The sequence below is a fragment of the Silene latifolia genome, chromosome X (genome assembly GCF_048544455.1).
Source record: "Silene latifolia isolate original U9 population chromosome X, ASM4854445v1, whole genome shotgun sequence".
Taxonomy (NCBI): Eukaryota; Viridiplantae; Streptophyta; class Magnoliopsida; order Caryophyllales; family Caryophyllaceae; genus Silene; species Silene latifolia.
Window position 1 is genome coordinate 345,319,463 of NC_133537.1, and position 23,574 is coordinate 345,343,036.

Genomic DNA, 23,574 nt, shown 5'->3' on the forward strand with positions numbered 1-23,574 from the left:
AATTCTTTTGCTCTTGACATTTAGCATTTCACCAACTAATCTTGGTTTGTTTGCAAGTTTTCAAATATCAGAGATTGTTCTATCCTTAACTTCATACCTCATAGCCGCTTCCTTTAATGCACCACGATTGAGCTTGTCCTGTTTTAATTGTTGGAGCAAGTATATGGCACGTCCTGCCTTCCTTTTTCTGAAGACATTTGCCTACCATTGCTGAATGAAGAATTTGTAATTGTTTTTGGCTTTATAATTTGATGTTTGTGTAATTTTTGGACTGTAGACTATAAATTATTTGGATGTAAAGTGTAATTTTGTTGTTCAAGAAGGAATGTGTAATTATGTAGGGTGAAATCAAGTTTTGTAAAAGTGAAAGTCTAGTTGCTGATTTGATGTTTATTGGAGGGAATTGGTGGGGGTTTTTAAACATTGTAAATTTTGGTGGGGTTTTTAATCAGGTATCAATGTATCATATGCTTATTACAATTTGATTTTCTCCCTAATAAAACACGTTTACTTTAATTCTTATCCTTTTATTATTTTTTAACCCTTGTCTTAATATGTGTGCAAAAAGTATACCGTGATGTGGAGTTGAATGAAGGGAGTAATAAACCTTTTAACTCCCATTTTGCTTTTATTTTTATAGGTAAATTTAAAAGCGTTAGATGTTGCCAAAATGCGATCCGGACCATTAATAAAATATCCCAATAGGCTATAACAAGTCTATAATAATCGAGTATATCTAGTTACGGCAATACGCGATTGGCAATCATAAGCGACTTGGGGGATCAGTATATTGAATTATTGATTGATACTAGTAGCCGGTGGTAATGGAACTCAAACCCGGGCTTTCAGCGTTGGTCACAGGCGGGGCTTCAGGCATCGGTAGTGTTTTTATTTTCATACAATCAATCAATATCCCTTATGGCTGGATCCATTATTTTTGGTTTATACTTGAAATAAAATCGATTTGTTCAATTATTATTATTAATATTATTATCCAGGTGAAGCTATTAGCATAGCATTTGCAGAAAGAGGGATATTTGTTACCGTGGTTGACTTATCAGAGGAGAAGGGGAAGCAAGTGACTGCCGTGATTCAGAAGATAAATGCTAAGTTTCATCAGAATCTTAAATTCCCCTCAGCGCTTTTCGTCAGATGCGATGTCACCAATTCGGGTACCACCATTTTATTTACTTATTTATTTTAGAACCTTGAAGTAACACAGACAGACATATACGATTGAAGTATTTGTTCTCGCAGGTGAACTGTCTTCTGCTTTCGCCAAGCACCTTCAAACATATGGCGGCTTGGATATTTGCATTAATAATGCTGGAATTTATACTGCTCTCCCATTACACAACGACCCAACTGATGGCTCTGCTACATGGAAACGTACAATTAATGTCAACCTTGTTGCCGTCATTCACTCTACCATTTTAGCGGTACCTCTTCCTTTTCATTCCCCCAGCTCAACTTCTTCCTATTTCAGTGTACTAGCGTCACATCCATTTTTTTATGTTTTTATCAGGTTCGAGCAATGCAAGCTGCTAAAAGACCAGGAGTTATCATCAATATGTCATCGTCTGCTGGTCTTTATCCCTCATTTGCGGATCCAGCTTACTCTGCTTCTAAAGGTTTCTTTCTCATCTATAATTAAACTGCTACTCCTGTCTAAGCGAGGTCATTGTAAAAGGGGCTTATAATTCTGTTGCCCTATTCTCATTTGGAGGGAAAGGGAGGGATGTAATTTCTTTTGTTTGGATAACAAATTGGTTGATTTTCCTTCATACAAGCCAAATCAGACATAGGAAAAATTACAAGGGAAAACATCTTGCTCTGTTGCCCTATTCTCATCCCCTCCTCTCCTAAATTATCCTATCCAAACAAGGGGTTAAATATCAAAGAGTTGGAAGATATGATGATTGTTTGACATTGTCTTATTAATGTTATGGGATATCCCCACGTCCCATCTACTTTTTAACTATTTGTTGATTCCTTTGTTGTGCTTGAAGAAATCTTTAACAACTAAAACCCTGAGTACTTGTTTTTTCTTCACCTTTTAGGAGGTGTAGTTTTATTCACCAGATCCCTTCTTCCATATAGACGTCAAGGAATTCGTGTGAACGCACTCTGCCCAGAAGTAAGATGTCTATCCTCGTAGCTTTACGTCATATTACTTTTACTTCGTAAAGCTATGTAATAGTCTATCCTCGTAACTTTATGTCATATTACTTTATAAGTGAAATATTAGTCTCTTTCTCTAACGTTTGCCACGCGAGCCTCTCCGTTTTTGCTTGGAGAGATACGAGTTTGTTTCTGTATCATGTCGGATATGGGTTTAGCCTTGAAAGTAAAGAGTCAAAGTAACGTAGGTTGCAAGATGTGTTAAATGCCTGAGCCCCGGGCATTAAAGATACCATCATTTCCATGTCGGTGATCCACAAAATTGTGTGCCCAACATGGGTTGATTCTCAGCAAAAAGAAATGGTCCATGCCTCATCTGAAACTCACTTAATGGACCTGTTGAGGCTTCAAAGTAGTATGCTGATTTAATTTAGTGTCGGGCTTACCTACTTGATTCGGACAACAAAACGTTTCTGAATAATGGTTGTGTGATTATTCAATCTTCGCTAGCAAAGCTTAATATGCACACATGGGTTAGTAACACCATATGTGGCCTTGATATACGATGGCTTAATGCAAAGGCTGACCAGCTATGGTACCTGTGCTGTGAAGTGGCAGCTGATAATGCAAACCTCGAGGTACCAGTCTAATGTTGTTGAGTCTTTCTAAGCTTCTACTTTCAATAATGATTTTTTTTAATATTGTGGCTGAAAAATGTGTGAAGTATGTGAGAGGATTTCTTATGAAGTATGCATTTGAAAAGATAGAAAGTTATAGAAGGAACAGAAATTCACAACTATTCAGCCTTGCATAATTATACAGAGAAATGATGTCCGTAAGTGAGATAATCTATTCTCATAAAAAAAAAATATATAATTATGCGACGTGATAGAGATTACAGCACAACAACTACACTGATCAGGCAGACAGCCAGTTCCATTCTTGAAAGTTTTGACATGCTTACAAGTTGCAAGGAATTTTTAGGTTGCATTGGATGTTGTGGCTTGCTAACGTTTCTCGTATGTGCAGTTTGTTGAAACTAATATAGGGTCAAAGGTGGATCCTAAATTTGTAACATTGGTCGGGGGCTTCATACCCATGAAAATGGTGGTGACTGGTACTAATATATTATACACTATGTAGTACATGTCCAGATATTTATGTTTCTTTTTCTTATTATTGATTCTGAAATTCAGCTTAGCATCAGTCTAAAGGTATGGTTATGCTGAATTGCTGACAATCATCCACCTAAACTATATAGGTGCCTTAGAGCTCATCACAGACAACACTAAAGCCGGTTGCTGTTTATGGATAACAAATCGTAGAGGGCTGGAGTATTGGCCAACTCCTGCTGAAGAAGCAAAATACCGAGTATCTTCATCAAAATCGAGTCGAAGATTCTTACAAATTGACCCATTGGATATTAAATTGCCTCAGAGCTTCAAAAAAATGTGAGAACTATCTTACTTTCAATCCTGCACGGAAGTTTCCTATCCTTAGTAATTAGGTTTTTTGGCTGAATATTCATGCTGCTGCCGCGCTGGTAAATTACTACTTGTACGAAAACGAAATACGGTGAACACTTGGTTTGCTTTCCATTTACACTTTCTTTCCATGGAAAGTTTGTTTTGATACGAAAGGGCGATTTTCTCTGTTTTTTAATATTTGAAATATTGTGTACATCAGATTCCTAAGTTGTTGGTGGATAGTAGGCGTAGCACTAACTTCCTTGAGGATTGTTTAAGTTGAGTTGACTTTTGAAGTATGGTTCCTTTACCTCAGTGGACTTATTTATTTTTAAGTATGGTTACTAATTCCTTTGTCAATCTAGTGTCACGTACTCACGTGGGAAAAACTAGGATTACCAATTTTTCAGGACTTTATTGTGATTTTCTTACTATCTCAGGCTTTATTGTAGCCAAACTCAATAACCAATATTTTCTTTCTAATCCTTTACTTTAGACTATGAGGCTAAGTGTGATGGTCCGCACACTTCTGCCCCACAGCATTTATATTTCCGTACTTTATTTTCGCACTCTTAGGATTTGTAAATGTCATACTCCTAGGTTTCTTCCTATATGTCGGATCATGGGCTGTGATTCTTAGTTTAACTTAGTTTAATTGAGTCGGAGGAAACGTATGGCTATTATGCACATCAATGTTTCCTCCTACAAGTCATGTACTATCAATGAAAATCTCTTCCTACCTTTAAGCTTGTTAATGCTTGTTGGCGTTGTTGCTTGCTTTCAATAATCGTATTGCTTACTTTTATTACATTCATGTGTCGGCTGTTCACAACTTCACGATCCTGACTAGGATTACCGACACACACCTCGACACCCGAGAAGTGTGCTAGTGGGCGATTCCTCACAGCACGAGACCTTTTGTTGCTTGCATTCTCCCATGGGTGTGGGCAAGGCCGCAAGGGTGTGCACCACGATCCGGCAAAAGTACCGGACCGTGTACGTGAGCATTTTCATCTTGGACCCTACATATTTTGACTAGAGTTGTTTCATGATTCAGTGTGCCTTGTGATTTTTCAACAAGTTCATTGTTGTTTAGAACATTAATATCATAGCTAGAACCTTAATGCCTGCTGAATGTTCTTGTTTGTCAGAGTCGTTGACTCCTTGAATCACAATTTCCGTGCTGCTACAAGGATACGGTGTGCTCCATTGACACAGCCAATTAATCCAAATCACGTTCTAGTGAAAATTTTATACGCTGGGGTTAATGCTAGTGATGTAAGTTTTCTTTTTGGTGCTTTTGGCTTTCCATTTTCAGTCTTGTAAATGTCTCTGGTCATTTGGTATCATTTTTAGGTTTTAGCTCTCCTCAAACGGAAATCACCACATAAACTAACAGAGTGATTCATAGAATTTTATTTGTATGGTTTTGAGTGTGCAGATTTTTTCATTTGGTGATAACATTGATCACAGTATATATATTCTTTTCTGATTTGCACATCAAATTTTCCTTCTTTGGTGCAAGGCTCTATATTGATTGCTTGTACTTTTATGTGATGATGGTGCTTGATAAGATAGGTGATAGTAATCATCTGAAGAAGGCTTGGTTTGGAGTCTCACCAGCCTTATCATTTCTGCGTCGATACAATTTGGACGTTTTCTCTTATCTTGGCATTGCTAATTGACAGACTCGCCTTTTGTATGTGAGCATAGCGCCGGGTCTAACTAGAAAGCGGATAGGCAAACTTGTGGGTAGCTTACATAGGCCTCTGTATAAAAGGAAAGAACATTCTAGGCTGTATGCTTCTGTAATTAGCTCTGTGGCTAGTTTGTGCTCTTTGGATTTCAGTAAAAACTGATAGCATCCTCCATGCTCTTACAGTCCGCAATCTTTACAAAAGAAAGTGTCCAGAGATCGAAAGGAAAATCATACGTCGTCTTTGAGTGTCAGTGTTGGCTCAGCAGAATCTAGAACCATTCGAGCACACACCTATAGCAGCCGTTCATCTGCAATAGAGATGAGAACATGCTCAAGCTAGAGCCAGTGGTTGCAATAAGATGTGCTGAATAGAAATCTTGGTGGGAAGTTACCAAGTAAGAAAGGATAAGCCCTATCCCACGCCCCCATCCACTAAGATACACAGCAAAGTCTTGCTCCTTCTGAGGTTACATTGAAATATAGAATCTAGCGACTCATTTGACTTCGACCTATTTGTTTCTAGCCTAGTTAGCTGTGGAGTGGGCTATACTCTAAAAGGACTTTCAAAATTGACATGGCTTCGCCAAAAGGCCGTATCTTGGGTTGTTTGTAACCAACTCCCATGCTGTTTTTGACTTGTCTTATCTGCTAAGATACCGCCACGGGAGTGGCTACCTTCATTCCAGTCCTGAAAATTCCTACCTATTCTACTCATTTGAGGATATCACGTGATCGCTTCATTTTGTTTTTCATTGATTAAATCTTCCTTTGATGAGGGCTGGATTATTGTTCAGTTGATAGCATTCAGATTTTGTTTTGTCTTAATTGTGACTGGCAGTTTACTTCGTCAAATTCTAGTATCCTTTTGAAATTTGTGGTTCCTGCGGTCCTGCCTTGCCTGTATAGTCAAATTTGGTGCATTCGTGATGTTAATGGGCCTTTATGATTAAGGTTTTTCAGATAAACATATGTATGTGTTTCACTATACTACTATTTTCCTAATCAACATTGTGATGTACAGGTCAATTTTAGTTCAGGCCGCTATTTTAGTGGCAAAGGTGGAGACATTGCTAGAAACCTCCCCTTTGATGCTGGATTTGAGGTGAGCAAGAATCTTTCATTGAGCTTCAATACATTTTCGATGCTGGAAGGTTGCATAGTTGACAAGAAATTCAGTTTTCTATGATACTGCTATTCATGTGAAAGAGGGGGAAAAACGATCGTTGTTCATTTTCATGGTTCCTTTATTTTGTATGATTATTTGGAACAAACTGCTCACCATTCTTTTGCTTTTCGGGTTTCATAATGTTCGGCCTTTTATCTTTGGATTAATTCATAACAATAATCTAAACTATGCTCCATATTCTATAAATAATCCAAACAACATATAATTCCAAAATAAACCCAACTTTGGGTATCCCTTTCTCAGAATAGACTTCCTCGATTTTTGACCTATTGTTTCAGGTTAACAAATATGTGGCAATGACATGGCATGATGTGGCGCTCACCTGGCATTGTTAATAGTAGTTATTCTAATAAAATTTCCTAATAATACAAGTGATTAATATCTGCCTCTAAATAATTCTTCATACTCCGTAATCCCTATTATTCAACCTAAGTCACCTCCGTAACTACACCGCCAGCCATACCACCTCACCCAACCCCCTCAACCACAACCACTTTCGAACCACAGGTGTGTCGCCTAACTAGCCTATCACCGCCTTGCCTCTCGCTCCTTCGTTCCCACCACCGTCCTTCACAAATTGACCCAGAAAATAAGAAACCCATAAAATAGATGTTACCCAATTATAAGAAGAGAAAAAGTTGAACAAAGGTTTTGGTGATTATGAATAACGATTTTTATGTATAGAAGATTAGTATGAGATAGAAAATTGGGAATTAGAAGAGATCTGGAAAATTCCACATAGAAATTTTAAATTTGTGATTTATATGTGGAATTTTGTTTTATTAATTAGGATTTGGAGATGGGAGAGGAAAGGACGGTGATGCTATAAATATGAGGAGTTAAAAGGAGGCGGGAAAGTGGTGCATTAAGTGGTGGTGTCGGACCTGTCGGTCTACTGGTTAGGGCGCCGTGATGGTGGATGGCGATGTGGTGGGAGAATAATCTGGTTAGGTGGGTGAGGCAGTCGTGCGCAGTGATGGTGAGGTGATCTGATGTTAAGGGTGAATGGTGGAATACTGGAATGGTGGTAAAAATGGTGTGGTAATGGATATAGCGATGATGAAGAAGGCATGTTATTCATGTGTTTTGGGTTAAAGAATGGTAATTCGTGAAAGAGAACAGGGAACTAATGAGACTTGAAATCTTTTAAGCAAAGGGTTACCTCTTATTCAGGCAGCAGGTCACTTCGGTGTAATATGGGAAGAGTGTAGAATAGTTGGGATTTTTGTAAGTTAATGTATAGTTTGGATTAATATAGGAAGGACACCCATAGTACGGATTATTCTTGTTAATTAATCCTTTATCTTTTTGTTTTCAGAAGCCATTTAATTTTTTCAAAATTTCACCCCAAATTTGGTTAAGGATTATTCTTTGGTTAAGGATTTTTCAAAATAGAGCCAAAGATGCATTATTCTTTGCCTCTTTGGTTAAGGATTCTGATAGAACAAAGCATAATGATTCACTGAACTGTCTTTGATGCAACTCTCAATGCAGTTTTGCTTGTGGGTCATCCTTGCTCCTTGAAAGCATCATTCTGCTAAATAAGTTGAATTTGAGAAATTTATAGGTTCATTCACAACTTGGTCATCTATTCAGCAATTTTGTAATGAGCGTCAATCTCTTTAAAGTTTTTTTGCATGCTGAAAAAATGCTCGTGGGATAAGAGCCTTTGCTAGGCTAAGCATTGACTCTGCTGCCTTGATAATGGCCACCAGCATTTGGTAATGGTGTGTGCTGTGCTCCTTCAGAAAGGGCACGACAAAGGAACAGAGAAAGGATGTGAATTTTTCACATGTGTGATGTGTTAGAATTTGAGTCCTGTATTGTATATGAAACTTGGGGATTGGGTAATGCCTTGCAGGCTGTTGGAATAATCGCTGCCGTTGGTGACGCTGTGAATGACTTAAAAATTGGTTCTGCTGCTGCAGTAATGACATATGGAAGCTATGCTGAGTTTATGATTGTATGTCATTTCATTAATTTGTTCTTTTAACATTTAATCTTCATTCAATTTCTTTCTTCTTGGATTTGCACTAGTTTATATGTACATTTCTCATTTTTTTCTTCCCTCAAGGTTCCATCCAAATTTATTCTTCCTGTGGCCAAACCTGAACCTGAAGTTGTTGCTATGCTTACCTCTGGACTAACAGCTTCAATTGCTCTTGAGCAGGTCTAACGTTCCATACTTTTCTATCTTATCTGAAATGGCTATTATAATTACTCCTTTTATTTGTTAAACCGCTAAATTGCTACTTAAGCTTGTCAAAATGTGATAACTCTGTTTTATGCGCTATTATTTGCTTGCCAATTTATTCACTCTGTGTTATTGTTTCAATGGGAAACCGTAGGCAGCACAAATGGGTTCAGGAAAGACAGTTATGATTACTGCTGCTGCAGGTGGGACTGGACAATTTGCTGTGCAGGTTTCTTTCTTTCGTATATTGCAAGGCGTTTGAGCCATGGTCACACGCCGTTGCTAATTTGTACTAAGGAATAAACATCATATCTAAACACTTGATATTAAACTAGTTTAGATCCCGCGCAATGCATGCACGGAATATATAGCGTTTTACTTTTTAGTGTATTACTTCTAAATTTATTTATATTGGCACCTCAATAATTTTCATATTTCACCTCATTGTATTTGATTGTATTTTGATTTGAGAAAACAAATTTGATCTGAAAAACTAATCAAGACAATTGAAGACATGAAACATGTATTTTAATGAAATTTAATCTCAAAGTTAATGCTTTCATTTTAAAAGTTTCTCAAATAATGTTCAATGATATTTTTTTGTCACAAAGTTAATAATATAAGTTTATGTTTTTATTATAATTTAGAGTTCAATGAGATGATTATAGTTTGTTGAAAAGATTGTATTTAAGTGAATGCACTTTGGAGGGAAAACTTTTCAAGTTTCTTATTCTCTTAGGCCTTAGCATATAGGGGATGGAGAGAAGAAAAACAATCTGTTCCCTTCAATTTTCCTCTAATCTATGCATACTATTGTTATTTAATGATCAGTTCGATAGTATGTATATTCAATTTTTCTTAGAAATTCTTCTAGATAAACCCTTCTATTCTTGAAAATCTTTCCAGGTATATACTTGGTAATTAGAGGTGGCCACGGGCCAGCATCTGGCCAGGCCCTGCTGACCCGTGGATGGGTCACCTGACTCTCAACTGGGCGAGTTAGGGTCCTGCCGGGCCAGGCTGGCTTTGACAGGCCCTAAACCGGCTTGTGGGAAGGATTTTGGCGAGTTGGTTATCTTTTTTTTTAAGTTTTGGACGAGCTGGGAAAGAACGACCCTGAACCCGCCCACAAAAATGGCCAGGTCTATTGGTGATACTCAGTTGTGTAATGTGCAGCTGGCAAAATTAGGTGGGAACAAGGTTATAGCAACTTGTGGAGGTAAAGACAAGGCAATGTTTTTAAAAAGCCTGGGAGTTGATCGAGTGATAAACTACAGAGATGAAGATATTAAAACAGTGAGCTACCTTTCTTTTTTCTTTCTAGAAGTACCCACATGACTTCAAGTATGTATTTAAGGTTTGATTGTGGTTTATATATATTTCTGTTCCTTCTTTGGGTTGTATCGTGAGAAAAAAAGGGGCGGGAGGTTAATGTGTATATGATTCCGAATTTCAAGCATGAATTAAAGGGCTGGGGTTGGCAACTTAATTTCAGAGTTGCAACGCGTAACAATGGGATACATTTTGTCTATACTCTTGCCATTGTTTTCACCTGTTTGAGTTACGTTCTGTTGTATTTGGATTGTAACCTTTCTGTTCACAATCATATTCTTTTTTTCTACATCAATCTTAATGTATTTCCTTTTCTTGTTCATTTCGAGTGGTGGTGGGGAAGTAGGTCTTAGAATCTCCATTATCATGTTTTCACACATGTTCACCTTGTTTCTGTAGCCATGCTTTCACTCGTGTTGTTGGGACACTGTTAACTGCATTTATGATGCAGTCATGCAACAGCTGAGCTCGGTTCACTATGACCAATTATGAGATCAAGACTAATTGAGGTTTAATACCATATATGAAGAGTGGTTTGATGCAAGGATTTAATGATTGCCGTCCTATAAGCTTGCTTACAAATGTCTAAAGTGTTGGTAGTAAGTTTAAGCCTTTTTTATCTAGCGGTTTCTCCCTCGCAGAGTGCTTTGCGAAAGCTGACAAATTCTTGATAATCCTTTAAGCTTGACTTTGAGAGAGAAAGCTTTTATTTGGGTGAGTTGAGTTTCCTTAGTTATGAAAGGTTCTGGTGTGTGGAGACATTGGACGAGGGGCCTTTTGTCAAATGCATGTTTTTCTTAGGGAATGATGCTCCAACATAATGGATACTTTTCTTTGTGAATGTTGCTCCAAGGGAACAGTTCCCTTCCACATGAGGACTAAAATAAGAAGACCCTTGTCCTCTTTCTTGTTCTGTTGGTTGATGACGTGTTAGAACGAATAATGGATAAAGCAACAATTTAGAGTAGGAGGCTTTACGGTCCACATTACTCACTAGTAGTTTGCTCAAATAAATATTGTGTTTCTATTAATGGATGTATATTCTACATGAATTAAAATTGATGTTTTGGATGAAATTTAATTCGTTGAAATGCGGGTTACTGGAATTAATAGGGAACACTTGCTAGAGTTATTTAGCAATATGATTGGTTACCAAATTATGAATTGGTCACTTGCTGGTTTGTACCCTTAGAAGGAGATCCTTAGACTTGAGCCTTTTAGCCTTTTAGGTGCTGGTAGTAGCAAGGGCGTTTAACCGATTGGATGGGTGGACAGAACCTGCTCTCATTGTGAGGAGTAATGATGTTAAATAAGCTTTGTCTCTCTTCTTTACTTTTTTATCTTTCAATTTATTTAAATAACATTGGGGATACTCAAATAGCTTGGTTTTCTAGTTGGGTACTGGTAAGAAAAAAGAGATGATCTTGTTTGTTGAAAAGCTGTGTGTAGACTAAAATCTGAAGGAGGTTTTAAAAGGAGTTTGGGGTTTAGTCAAATAGTTCATTAAAATGCTGCCGTTGTGAGAAAGTGGTTGTGATGCTTTCCTCGGAGACTTCCTCTATAATCCACGAGTTACTGTACATATTTAATCATACGGATGAGACTATTTTGGCTAGGTCTTTTGTAGCATTTGCTTCCCTGCTGAAGTTTATTTTATAAATTCACAAAGATCCTACTATTTGGGTCTTTACAAAGTCAGAAATGGGGAGAAGTGAGACATGTGAGCGAGTGATGAATGTTTTGCTACGATGTTCGCTCTCCTATATGTCTGTTCTGATCTTCATAATGCCACCTTGCCGTCTCATATTTGCAACTCCCAGATATCAATGAGAGCACAATTGCGTTAATTACCATTCTTGATACGTTGCATTTGAAACCTTAGATGTACAAGTTTGCATTGGAGATTCTTTTCTCCTCTGTTATGTCCCTTATGAGGCCAATTCCTTCTCCATTCATTTCGCACCCCGGCAATGAATGATTTTAGTTAACTGATGGCCTCTCTTAAGTTAGTGCACTTACTTAGACAAGAATCGCAGAAGATTAAAGCACATGAGGTATTGCAACAGCATTAGGCCTGGTATGGTGCTTGATCCCACTCCAATAGTTGTGTCACGGGTTGGAAAGAGTGAATGTGAAATTGTGGATCACAACTTTTGCTTCACTATGAGTTTTTTTTTTTTTTGTATGCTATCAGCAAAGAATAATTGAGATTCAAGAAAAGTAATTTGTGTATTAGTTTTATTCATGGGCGGGTTTTTGCAGATTGTCTGTGTTGGTATATGTGGGAGGGAAGAAGAGGAGTTGTTTTTGAAATGGGCAGCTTTAACTGTATTTAAGTGTATGTGTCTTAGAATGATATACATGAAATTTCAGATTATAGTCACTCTTGTAAATTGGCTTACTGATTTGACTATGCGTAAGTAGCAGTCATTAAACGCAATTCTCCGTGCAATTCTCATTTCTGGTCATCTAAAAATATCCTCTATGTGTTTCTATCACAGAGTTAAGGCTGCACATATCTGACCTTCCGTACCCGGCAATGTGTGGGAACCTTTGAGGCGCTGGGTTATGTTGTTTCTAGTCTGCAAGTGTGTTCCGGAGCTGTCTTTTAGATTAACTTAGCCAAAGGTAGAGGGTGATGGGTTGTGTTGAAGTAACCGTTGTTACTTTCCTTCTAATGAATTGGAAACCGTTGGAGAGAATCCCTTGTCCCGGACAGATTTATTTTGTCTTAAATAAATATCTTTCTTCAATGACAGAAATTATTAGCGACACTGATTGAACCTCGGCTGCTGGAATTTTACTTGCACGACTAATTTTACTTAAGCAACACCTATTGTAATGATGCTTCAACGTCCTTTTATATTTTGTGTGTGTGTGTGTGTGGCGGGGTGGGGGGATAGATGTTTCTTTTCTCCATCAAAGAATTGCACTGTTCATTTGTCTATTCTTGTCACATATATATTTCTTTGATACATTTGTTTGCTAAAAGAAGCTCGTGGGCGTGTTTAAAGAAGAAAATTTTTATTATCCAGGTTTTAAAGAAGGAGTTTCCCGAAGGAATTGATATTATCTACGAGTCAGTCGGTGGTAAAATGTTTGACATGTGCTTGAATGCTCTTGCAATCTTTGGTCGGCTTGTGGTGATCGGAATGATATCTCAGGTATGCTTTTGTTTGAATATATGCCAGTTGTACTTGCTATCTTCAGTTTAGATTTTGTTATTCCTAGAGTTGCAGTCAGTTTATTTTAATCCCTGCATCCCAATATTATCTTATGAATACCCGAGAGTCCGAGACGGCAAGGCTGACGATGGGATTTAGTAACATCTACATTATTAAATATTCTTGTAATTTGTTAGAAATAATTGTAGTATTTAATATTCTTTATATTTGAGTTAGTTGAGAATAATAATGACTCGGATATGTAATGTATTTCCGCGATTTCCAGCAGGTTCGCCTATATTTAACAAGTTGACGCAAACCAACTTATATAATTGAATAATGGAAAATAGAGAGAAGTGGGGACAAATTTACACGAAATCAATAGTTTTTAGTATTGGACCAGGAGAGTGAGAAAATTATTTTTGGATGATTTAAAAATGAAAATAAGAAGATAATTTTTGGTTGAATTAAAAATGAAAGAAGATTATTCTGGGATGGAGGGAGGTTAAATGATGTCGGGCAATTTTTAAAGTTCAAGACTACTTCTGAGTTCTTGTTGGATAGTTATTTTGAACCCCTCAAAAATGTTAACTGATTTGATCTTATTTTATTACCGAAATACTATGGTAGTTTGCCTCTTTATGCTGTTTTTATTCTCTTTTTCCCCTCTTTAGTTTTAGTCCCTTTTAAAATCCTTGTTGGGGATGAGTATCTTGGATAGCTTCAATCTACAGTCCCCTTTCTCTGGTTCTACATGCACCCAAAAGCGAAAGTTAGTGTTATTATACACACATAATGCTGTTGATACTGGGGTATTGTCTGATGAGTGATGACACACATATTAGCATGCCTTTTAAATTTCCACCTTTCCCGGAGGCCCGTCTCATTTGGAAATGTATTAGTGATGAGAACAAGATGCTCACAAGAGCTTTTGTCTGCTTGTGCAGTTAGATTAACTAATAGAAATGGGATTACTCGATGAGTTAGAGTAACTAGTAGATATATTTTATTTAAGTTCACATCAAAAATAGCCTGATATTCATTCTGTGTGCAGTATCAAGGAGAACATGGGTGGACGCCTTCAAATTATCCTGGAATTTGTGAAAAACTGTTGGCAAAGAGTCAAACCGTGGTATGCGTGTTTTTTCCTTTACTTGGGGATATCATTTGAATTGTATGTTCACCGAATGCCGAATGGTGCATTAAAATATTTATTTTTTCTTCCATATTACTCCTTCAGTAGATCTGACTACTCTGCTTAAAGCGAGCCCTTGAAAAAATAAAGCATGTTTTTTTTTGTTTCCTGTAATATTTAAAGCTATGCATAATCCTCTTTGTCGGAAGCCTTGCTCTGTGTCTAAAGCATGTTATTTTTCCCCCTCTGATTTTTGAAGTTATCGGATGTCCTCCATGTGATGTGACGTATAGTCTCCCACTAGTTCAAGGCTGCCTTTTCTCACTATGCTTAAGGGTGTGTTTGGATTGAAGGATTTGGAGGGAAAAGAAAGGGAGGGAGAGTAGGGAATTTAAAATCCCTTCTTTGAATAGCAAATGAGGGTAGAGGGAAATGGAGGGGGAGAGATTTGTAGGGATCCAATTTCTCTCCTCCAAGCCTAATCAAAATCTCTCCACAATAGGCAAGATTTGGAGGGAAATTGTATCCAAACAACCACACTCCATTCCCCCTCCCCTTCCCTTCTCTCCCTTCCCCTTCCCTCCTTCCCCCTCCCCTCCCTTTCCCTCCATTTTTGTTATCCAAACACACCCTTAATGAATGAATTGGTAACTAGTGTGAACTGATTCAGAGCTAATTCTACAAATGAAGGTAGTAGCCAAATAATGACACTGCACAGAGATTTTTCATGGAGACTCTTTTGCTTAAATAAGACCACTAACTCCCGGTTAAGAATTCGAAGTCAACCCTTGGTTTGTTTAGGAAGAATTCTAAGTCGGCCCACTCTTAAGCAACTCGCTTGGAAGTTTAAACTAATCTGTCTTGGCTCAAGTCCCGTTCCAAGCGCCCTAGCCTGCTTTTTACCCAAGGTTTCTCAGCTCTCTCACTCGCTGACTAATCGAGCTGCACTAGAGCACAGTAGCACACAGATTTGAGTACTGAATAGTTCCTGCAATTGGGCAGCACAAAGAACAATCTTATTCTCAGTGGGTAGCAAGCTGATGCAAAGGCTATATGAAAGTCAAAGGCTCTGTGAATGCAAATGATCGGTGTCTGTCATATCATTTACAATAAGCTAGAAAGGAATATACATACAGCAGAATTCCTTGAAAACATATCATTTAGAAACCAAATCAGAGCCTTTTAAGTTCTAACACAAGGGATTGAGCCGCCTCTACTATATAAGCATTGTTATCATCAAAAGCATCACATAACTCACTTATGCATTATCTATCACCCTCATACTATGATTCTTTTTGCTAAGCTGTGCAGTTCACAATTAAAAGTCCATAAAATGTGAATTAACTTGCCCTGTTTTAGGCTGGTTTTTTTCTACCGCAATATAGTCATTTGTGGCGACAACATCTGGACAAGCTATATAACGCATACTCCTCTGGAATGTTGAAGGTACTAAATTCTTCAGTCTAACAACTTAGCTTTTCCGCATCTGTCGCCTCATTTATTATGACCTCCCATTTACAGCTAGTGTATTTATGCTTTTAACCATTTTTCTTTGTATTTATAATGGTGGACCCATACCTTAAATGGTATGCCTTACACAGTTACACTGTTGGCAGCTGAGATGATCTCGCAAGAACCCAACTGGTTTAATACGGGATTGGTAGACTGAAGAGTAAAGAATAGTTAACCGTATTTTGTTGCGTCTGCATTGCATTATCCTCAGATAACATTTCTCTGTATCCTTTGATTGAGGATCTCATCAAGTTACAATTTATGAAATTCTACATTTCCTTTGGAAAAAAGGGCGAGGATGTTCATCCCAGAGTAAAGAAGCTAGTTTTTGGTTGGATAAACTTCAGAACATAGTTACATTTTACTTTTCAGCAGTAGTACTGGTTAGTATAGATAAGAACTTGTTTCTTGACATTTGATTTGTGCTACAGGTTAGTTTGGACCCGAAAAAGTTTGTGGGGCTTGATTCTGTTGCAGATGCTGTTGAATATCTTCACACGGGTAATAGTATTGGGAAGGTATGTATTCAAGTCTGTAGAAAAAAAACGCTGCTCCAACTTTGTTTTTAGGTATTATCATTTGCAACTGCCACGAAGTTCCATTTATGTGCATACTATGATGAAAGTAGCTGTCCGCAAGTACAAAACTTCTGATTGATGTCGTGGTGCTGTAGGTGGTAGTTTCCATCGATACGACCTTATGTCAAGCTGTAGCGAAGTTATGAGAACTGGAACTTCTGTGGAGAATATTTTTCAAATTTAGAAATATGTACAAAGCTATGAGATGCAACATATGCTTTGCATTGTTAGCCGTAACAGCAGATACTATACTCTGTAATAAGCTTGGAGGAGGCAGTCAGCACGACTTTTGTAAAGATAATTGGGAGTAATGCTTAGGAACCTTCTGATCTATATATGAGATTTTATACGTGATTTGTGAACACCTTCTGTTCTTTTGCTCCTTAGGCCATCTAGATTTATTCGTTCCACTTTCATTTATCATCTTACTCTTCCACATTAACATACTCCCAACTTATCAATTACTCGGTTACTATCATCATTAACCATATTACTTGTAAGTGGGTGTGAAAAAACTTGTGTGATCTTAATCTTTTGGTTAATTCATTACCTCTGATAAATAATGGTATGTTTGTAAATTATCCAATTTAGTAAACAACGATATTGTTAATCAGATTACTAACATTCCACTGCCTTATAATGATATTCCGGATATCCTCCTTTGGGGTTGTTTGTAGATGAAATTTTTCTACCAAAACAGCAACATGGTTAGCTCAAGGTTTGTTCGATCAAAGTCTTGAAAAATGTGAATTTCACTGGATTTGGAAATTGGATATTCCTCCAAAGTTAAAGTTTTTCCTTTGAAAAGCATGTGTTGATGGTCCTCCAACGAAAGGCAGATTTCTTAAAAGTCCTATTAATGTCCCACCTAATTGTGTTTTGTGCAACCATCATATTGAAAACAAAGATCATTTCTTTTCCGAATGTCCCTTGATTCGTTCGACATGAATATTATTAGCTTTAATAATTTCTTGTCAAATTATGATAATATTGCAAGTCAAAGTTTTCTTATGAAACTCTATTATCTCAAAGATTTAATTCCAAAAGATGATTTCTTTAAAATTATCTTTATTTTGTGGAATGCATGGTTTTATAGAAATGACATTATCTTTAACAATGTTCATTTCAATTATATTAGTAAAATTATTATTTTATGTAATAATAGCATTAAGATCTGGAATGAAACTAGACATAAGGATCTGAACAATCCCGAAAAAGACAAGTCAACTAGGATCAATTCTAGTAGGGAAGAAATCTGGTGGGAGAAACCTAGAAATGATTTCCTAAAGATAAATTTTGACGGTTCGAAATAGAAGGCAATAAAGCTATTTTAGGATATTGTATAAGAGATCATAATGGTAAAGTCCTTGTGTTAGGAGCAAAAAAGTGCGGATCTAATAATATTCTTGCTGCGGAAGCTCTCGCTTTAAAAGAAGGTGTTTTAGCCGCTAAACATTTAGGAATCTCAAAGTTAATTGTGGAGGGTGATAATTTATGTGTTATTAACTCACTTCGTAGTACTTGGCAAATTCCTTGGAAAAGCTCTTGTATTATCAAAGATGTGAAATTAGACCTTCATTTGTTCGATGAAGTGATAATTTAACGTTGCTTTCGTGAAGCCAAAAAGGTTGCTGACTTCATGGCTTCTATTCGGCGAATGCTGGTTTGTGGCACACCGGCACCCCCAAATGTCTTCCGTTGGTGCTCGAACTTTGCGTGGCCGCTTTATCTGACCCGAGTAACTTTCTATGTGATTTCCGGAGAATTTTATTCCGGGACCCCGGAATCCTGAAAAACCGTGTATTATGTATACACTTCAATTTCATTGTTCGGAAGGTCGTGATCGAACTTGTTTCTTTTTCTCCCCGTTTTTCGATCACGCGTCCGAGCTCATTTCAGGAATCAACCTGTTCGATTTCAGAATCAACCTGTTCGATTTCACCTCAAATAACGAGCTTTAACACATTTTTCACGATAATCCGAGTTTCGGCGAATCTTTGGTTCGTGGCACACCGGCACCCCAAATGTCTTCCGTTGGTGCTCAAACTTTGCGTGGCCGCTTTATCTGACCCGAGAAACTTTCTATGTGATTTCCGGAGAATTTTATTCCGGGACCCCGGAATCCCGAAAAACCGTGTATTATACACTTCAATTTCAGCCGTTCGGAAGGTCGTACCGGAACCTGTTTCTTTTTCTCCCAGTTTTTCAATCACGCATCCGAGCTCATTTCAGGAATCAACCTGTTCGATTTCAGGAATCAACCTGTTCGATTTCAGCCTGAAATAACGAGCTTTAACACATTTTTCACGATAATCCGAGTTTCGGCGAATCTTTGGTTTCAGGCACCGGCAACCACAAATGTCTTCCGTTGGTGCTCAAACTTTGCGTGACCGCTTTATCTGACCCGAGGAACTTTCTATGTGATTTCCGGAGAATTTTATTCCGGGATCCCGAAATCCCGAAAAACCGTGTATTATTATTATACACTTCAATTTCAGCCGTTCGGAAGGTCGTACCGGAACCTGTTTCTTTTTCTCGCTGTTTTTCAATCACGCATCCGAGTTCATTTCAGGAATCAACCTGTTCGATTTCAGCCTCAAATAACGAGCTTTAACACATTTTTAACGATAATCCGAGTTTCGGCGAATGCTGGTTTGTGGCACACCGGCACCCCCAAATGTCTTCCGTTTGTGCTCAAACTTTGCGTGGCAGCTTTATCTGACCCGAGGAACTTTCTATGTGATTTCCGGAGAATTTTACACTTCAATTTCAGCCGTTCGAAAGGTCATACCGGAACCTGTTTCTTTTTCTCCCTGTTTTTCAATCACGCGTCCGAGCTCATTTCAGGAATCAACCTGTTCGATTTCAGGAATGAACCTGTTCGATTTCAGCCTTAAATAACGAGCTTTAACACATTGTTCACAATAATCCGAGTTTCGACGAATGCTGGTTTGTGGCACACCGGCACGCCCAAATGTCTTCCGTTGGTGCTCAAACTTTGCGTGGCCGCTTTATCTGACCCGAGGAACTTTTTATGTGATTTTCGGAGAATTTTATTCCGGGACCCCGGAATCCCGAAAAACAGTGTATTATAGACTTCAATTTCACTCGTTCGGAAGGTCGTACCCGAACCTGTTTCTTTTTCTCCCTGTTTTTCAATCACGCGTCCGAGCTCATTTCAGGAATCAACCTGTTCGATTTCAGGAATCAACCTGTTCGATTTCTGCCTCAAATAACGAGCTTTAACACATTTTTCAAGATTATCCGAGTTTCGGGGAATGCTGGTTTGTGGCAGACCGGCACCCCCAAATGTCTTCTTTTGGTGCTTAAACTTTGAGTGGCCGCTTTATCTAACCTGAGGAACTTTCTATGTGATTTCCGGAGAATTTTATTCCGGGACCCAGGAATCCCGAAAAACCGTGTATTATTATATATATATACTTCAATTTCAGCCGTTCGGAAGGTCGTACCGGAACCTGTTTCTTTTTCTCCCTGTTTTTCAATCACGCGTCCGAGCTCATTTCAGGAATCAACCCGTTCGATTTCAGGAATCAACCTGTTCGATTTCAGCCTCAAATAACGAGCTTTAACACATTTTTCACGATAATCCGAGTTTGGCGAATCTTTGGTTTCAGGCACACCGGCACCCCCAAATGTCTTCCGTTGGTGCTCAAACTTTGCGTGGACGCTTTATCTGACCCTAGGAACTTTCTATGTGATTTCCGGAGAATTTTATTCCGGGACCCCGGAATCCCGAAAAATCGTGTATTATACACTTCAATTTTAGCCGTTCGGAAGGTCGTACCGGAACCTGTTTTTTTTTCTCCCAGTTTTTCAATCACGCGTCCGAGCTCATTTCAGGAATCAACCTGTTCGATTTCAGCCTGAAATAACGAGCTTTAACACAATTTTCACGATAATCCGAGTTTCGGCGAATGCTGGTTTGTGGCACACCGGCAACCACAAATGTCTTCCGATGGTGCTCAAACTTTGCGTGGCCGCTTTATCTGACCCGAGGAACTTTCTATGTGATTTCCAGAGAATTTTATTCCGGGACCCCGGAATCTTGAAAAACCGTGTATTATACACTTCCATTTCAGCCGTTCGAAAGGTCGTACAAGAACCTTTTTTTTTTTCCCATGTTTTTCAATCACGCGTCCGAGCTCATTTCAGGAATCAACCTGTTCGATTTCAGCCTCAAATAACGAGTTTAACACATTTTTCACGATAATCCGAGTTTCGCCGAATGCTGGTTTGTGGCACACCGGCACCCCCAAATGTCTTCCGGTTGTGCTCAAACTTTGCGTGGCCGCTTTATCTGACACTAGGAACTTTCTATGTGATTTCCGGAGAATTTTATTCCGGGATCTCAGAATCCCGAAAAATTGTGTATTATACACTTAAATTTCAGCCGTTCGCAAGGTCGTACCGGAACCTGTTTCTTTTTCTCCCTGTTTTTCAATCCCGCGTCTGAGCTCATTTCAGTAATCAACCTGTTCGATTTCAGCCTCAAATAACAAGCTTTAACACATTTTTCACGATTATTTGAGTTTCGGCGAATGATGGTTTGTGGCACACCGACACCCCCAAATGTCTTCCGTTGGTGCTCAAATTTTGTGTGGCCGCTTTATCTGACCCGAGGAACTTTCTATGTGTTTTTCGGAGAATTTTATTCCGGGACCCCAGAATTCCGAAAAACCGTGTATTATACACTTCAATTTTAGCCGTTCGGAAGGTCGTACCGGAACCTGTTTCTTTTTCTCCCTGTTTTTCAATCACGCGTCCGAGCTCATTTCAGGAATCAACCTGTTTGATTTCAGGAATCAACCTGTTCGATTTCAGCCTCAAATAACGAGCTTTAACACATTTTTCACGATACTCCGAGTTTCGGCGAATGCTGGTTTGTGGCACACCGGCACCCCCAAATATCTTCCGTTGGTGCTCAAACTTTGCGTGGCCGCTTTATCTGATCCGAGGAACTTTCTATGTGATTTTCGGAGAATTTTATTCCGGGACCCCAGAATCCCGAAAAACCGTGTATTATACACTTCAATTTTTGCCGTTCGGAAGGTCATGCCGGAACCTGTTTCTTTTTCTCTTTGTTTTTTAATCACGCGTCCGAGCTCATTTCAGGAATGAACCTGTTCGATTTCAGGAATCAACCTGTTCGATTTCAGCCTCAAATAACGAGCTTTAACACATTTTTCACGATAATCTGAGTTTCGGCGAATGCTGGTTTGTGGCACACCGGTACCCCCAAATGTCTTCCGTTGGTGCTCAAACTTTGCGTGGCCACTTTATCTGACCCTAGGAACTTTCTATGTGATTTCCGGAGAATTTTATTCCGGGACCCCGGAATCCCGAAAAATCGTGTATTATACACTTCAATTTCAGCCGTTCGGAAGGTCGTACCGGAACCTGTTTTTTTTTTTCTCCCAGTTTTTCAATCACGCGTCTGAGCTCATTTCAGTAATCAACCTGTTCGATTTCAGCCTCAAATAACAAGCTTTAACACATTTTTCACGATTATTTGAGTTTCGGCGAATGATGGTTTGTGGCACACCGACACCCCCAAATGTCTTCCGTTGGTGCTCAAATTTTGTGTGGCCGCTTTATCGGACCCGAGGAACTTTCTATGTGTTTTTCGGAGAATTTTATTCCGGGACCCCAGAATTCCGAAAAACCGTGTATTATACACTTCAATTTTAGCCGTTCGGAAGGTCGTACCGGAACCTGTTTCTTTTTCTCCCTGTTTTTCAATCACGCGTCCGAGCTCATTTCATGAATCAACCTGTTTGATTTCAGGAATCAACCTGTTCGATTTCAGCCTCAAATAACGAGTTTAACACATTTTTCACGATACTCCGAGTTTCGGCGAATGCTGGTTTGTGGCACACCGGCACCCCCAAATATCTTCCGTTGGTGCTCAAACTTTGCGTGGCCGCTTTATCTGACACTAGGAACTTTCTATGTGATTTCCGGAGAATTTTATTCCGGGATCTCAGAATCCCGAAAAATTGTGTATTATACACTTAAATTTCAGCCGTTCGCAAGGTCGTACCAGAACCTGTTTCTTTTTCTACCTGTTTTTCAATCCCGCGTCTGAGCTCATTTCAGTAATCAACCTGTTCGATTTCAGCCTCAAATAACAAGCTTTAACACATTTTTCACGATTATTTGAGTTTCGGCGAATGATGGTTTGTGGCACACCGACACCCCCAAATGTCTTCCGTTGGTGCTCAAATTTTGTGTGGCCGCTTTATCTGACCCGAGGAACTTTCTATGTGATTTTCGGAGAATTTTATTCCGGGACCCCAGAATCCCGAAAAACCGTGTATTATACACTTCAATTTTTGCCGTTCGGAAGGTCATGCCGGAACCTGTTTCTTTTTCTCTTTGTTTTTTAATCACGCGTCCGAGCTCATTTCAGGAATCAACCTGTTCGATTTCAGGAATCAACCTATTCAATTTCAGCCTCAAATAACGAGCTTTAACACATTTTTTACGATAATCCGAGTTTCGACGAATGCTGGTTTGTGGCACACCGGCACTCCCAAAAATATTCCGTTGGTGATCAAACTTTGCGTGGCTGCTATATCTGACCCGTGGAACTTTCTATGTGATTTCCGGAGAATTTTATTCCGGGACCCCGGCATCCCGAAAATCCGTGTATTATACACTTCAATTTTAGCCGTTCGGAAGGTCGTACCTGAACCTGTTTCTTTTTCTCTCTGTTTTTCAATCACGCGTCCGAGCTCATTTCAGGAATCAACCTGTTCACTTTAAGGAATCAACGTGTTTGATTTCAGCCTCAAATAACGAAATTTAACACATTTTTCACGATAATCCGAGTTTCGGGGAATGCTGGTTTGTGGCACACCGACACCCCAAAATGTCTTCCGTTGGTGCTCAAACTTTACGTGGCCGCTTTATCTGACCCGAGGAAATTTCTATGTGATTTCCGGAGAATTTTATTCCGGGACCCCGGAATCCCGAAAAACCGTGTATTATACACTTCCATTTCAGCCGTTCGGAAGGTCGTACCGGAACCTGTTTCTTTTTCTCCCTGTTTTTCAATCACGCGTCCGAGCTCATTTCATGAATCAACCTGTTCGATTTCAGGAATCAACCTGTTCGATTTCAGCCTCAAATAACGAGTTTAACACATTTTTCACGATACTCCGAGT

At 38.8% G+C, this 23,574-nt stretch overlaps 1 protein-coding gene across 3 annotated transcripts; it reads left to right on the top strand.

The window, feature by feature from the left end:
- Nucleotides 1–587: 587 nt before the first annotated feature.
- On the top strand, nucleotides 588–16,751 carry LOC141619813 (uncharacterized). 3 transcript variants are annotated; one of them, XM_074436837.1, is made up of 19 exons: nucleotides 720–879; nucleotides 999–1,172; nucleotides 1,258–1,439; nucleotides 1,526–1,631; nucleotides 2,061–2,137; nucleotides 2,637–2,759; nucleotides 3,151–3,238; nucleotides 3,383–3,572; nucleotides 4,739–4,865; nucleotides 6,308–6,388; nucleotides 8,334–8,435; nucleotides 8,547–8,642; nucleotides 8,821–8,895; nucleotides 9,843–9,962; nucleotides 13,034–13,162; nucleotides 14,217–14,294; nucleotides 15,657–15,743; nucleotides 16,241–16,327; nucleotides 16,483–16,751. In XM_074436837.1, the coding sequence occupies exons 1-19, from the start codon at nucleotides 825–827 to the stop codon at nucleotides 16,531–16,533; spliced, it is 2,028 nt and encodes a 675-aa protein (XP_074292938.1). In that variant the 5' UTR covers nucleotides 720–824; the 3' UTR covers nucleotides 16,534–16,751. The 3 variants fall into 3 exon arrangements, with proteins under 3 accessions (XP_074292940.1, XP_074292938.1, XP_074292939.1); XM_074436838.1 differs by having other exon boundaries at nucleotides 2,703–2,759; XM_074436839.1 differs by lacking the exon at nucleotides 2,637–2,759 and having other exon boundaries at nucleotides 588–879.
- Nucleotides 16,752–23,574: the final 6,823 nt, after the last annotated feature.

Excerpts from the sequence above, each read along its gene's own strand:
- LOC141619813 (XM_074436837.1), top strand. The coding sequence starts at position 825 with ATGGAACTCAAACCCGGGCTTTCAGCGTTGGTCACAGGCGGGGCTTCA. Across the intron at positions 3,239-3,382 it reads CATGAAAATGGTGGTGACTG|GTGCCTTAGAGCTCATCACA; the intron begins GTACTAATATAT and ends TAAACTATATAG. Across the intron at positions 8,643-8,820 it reads CTTCAATTGCTCTTGAGCAG|GCAGCACAAATGGGTTCAGG; the intron begins GTCTAACGTTCC and ends GGGAAACCGTAG.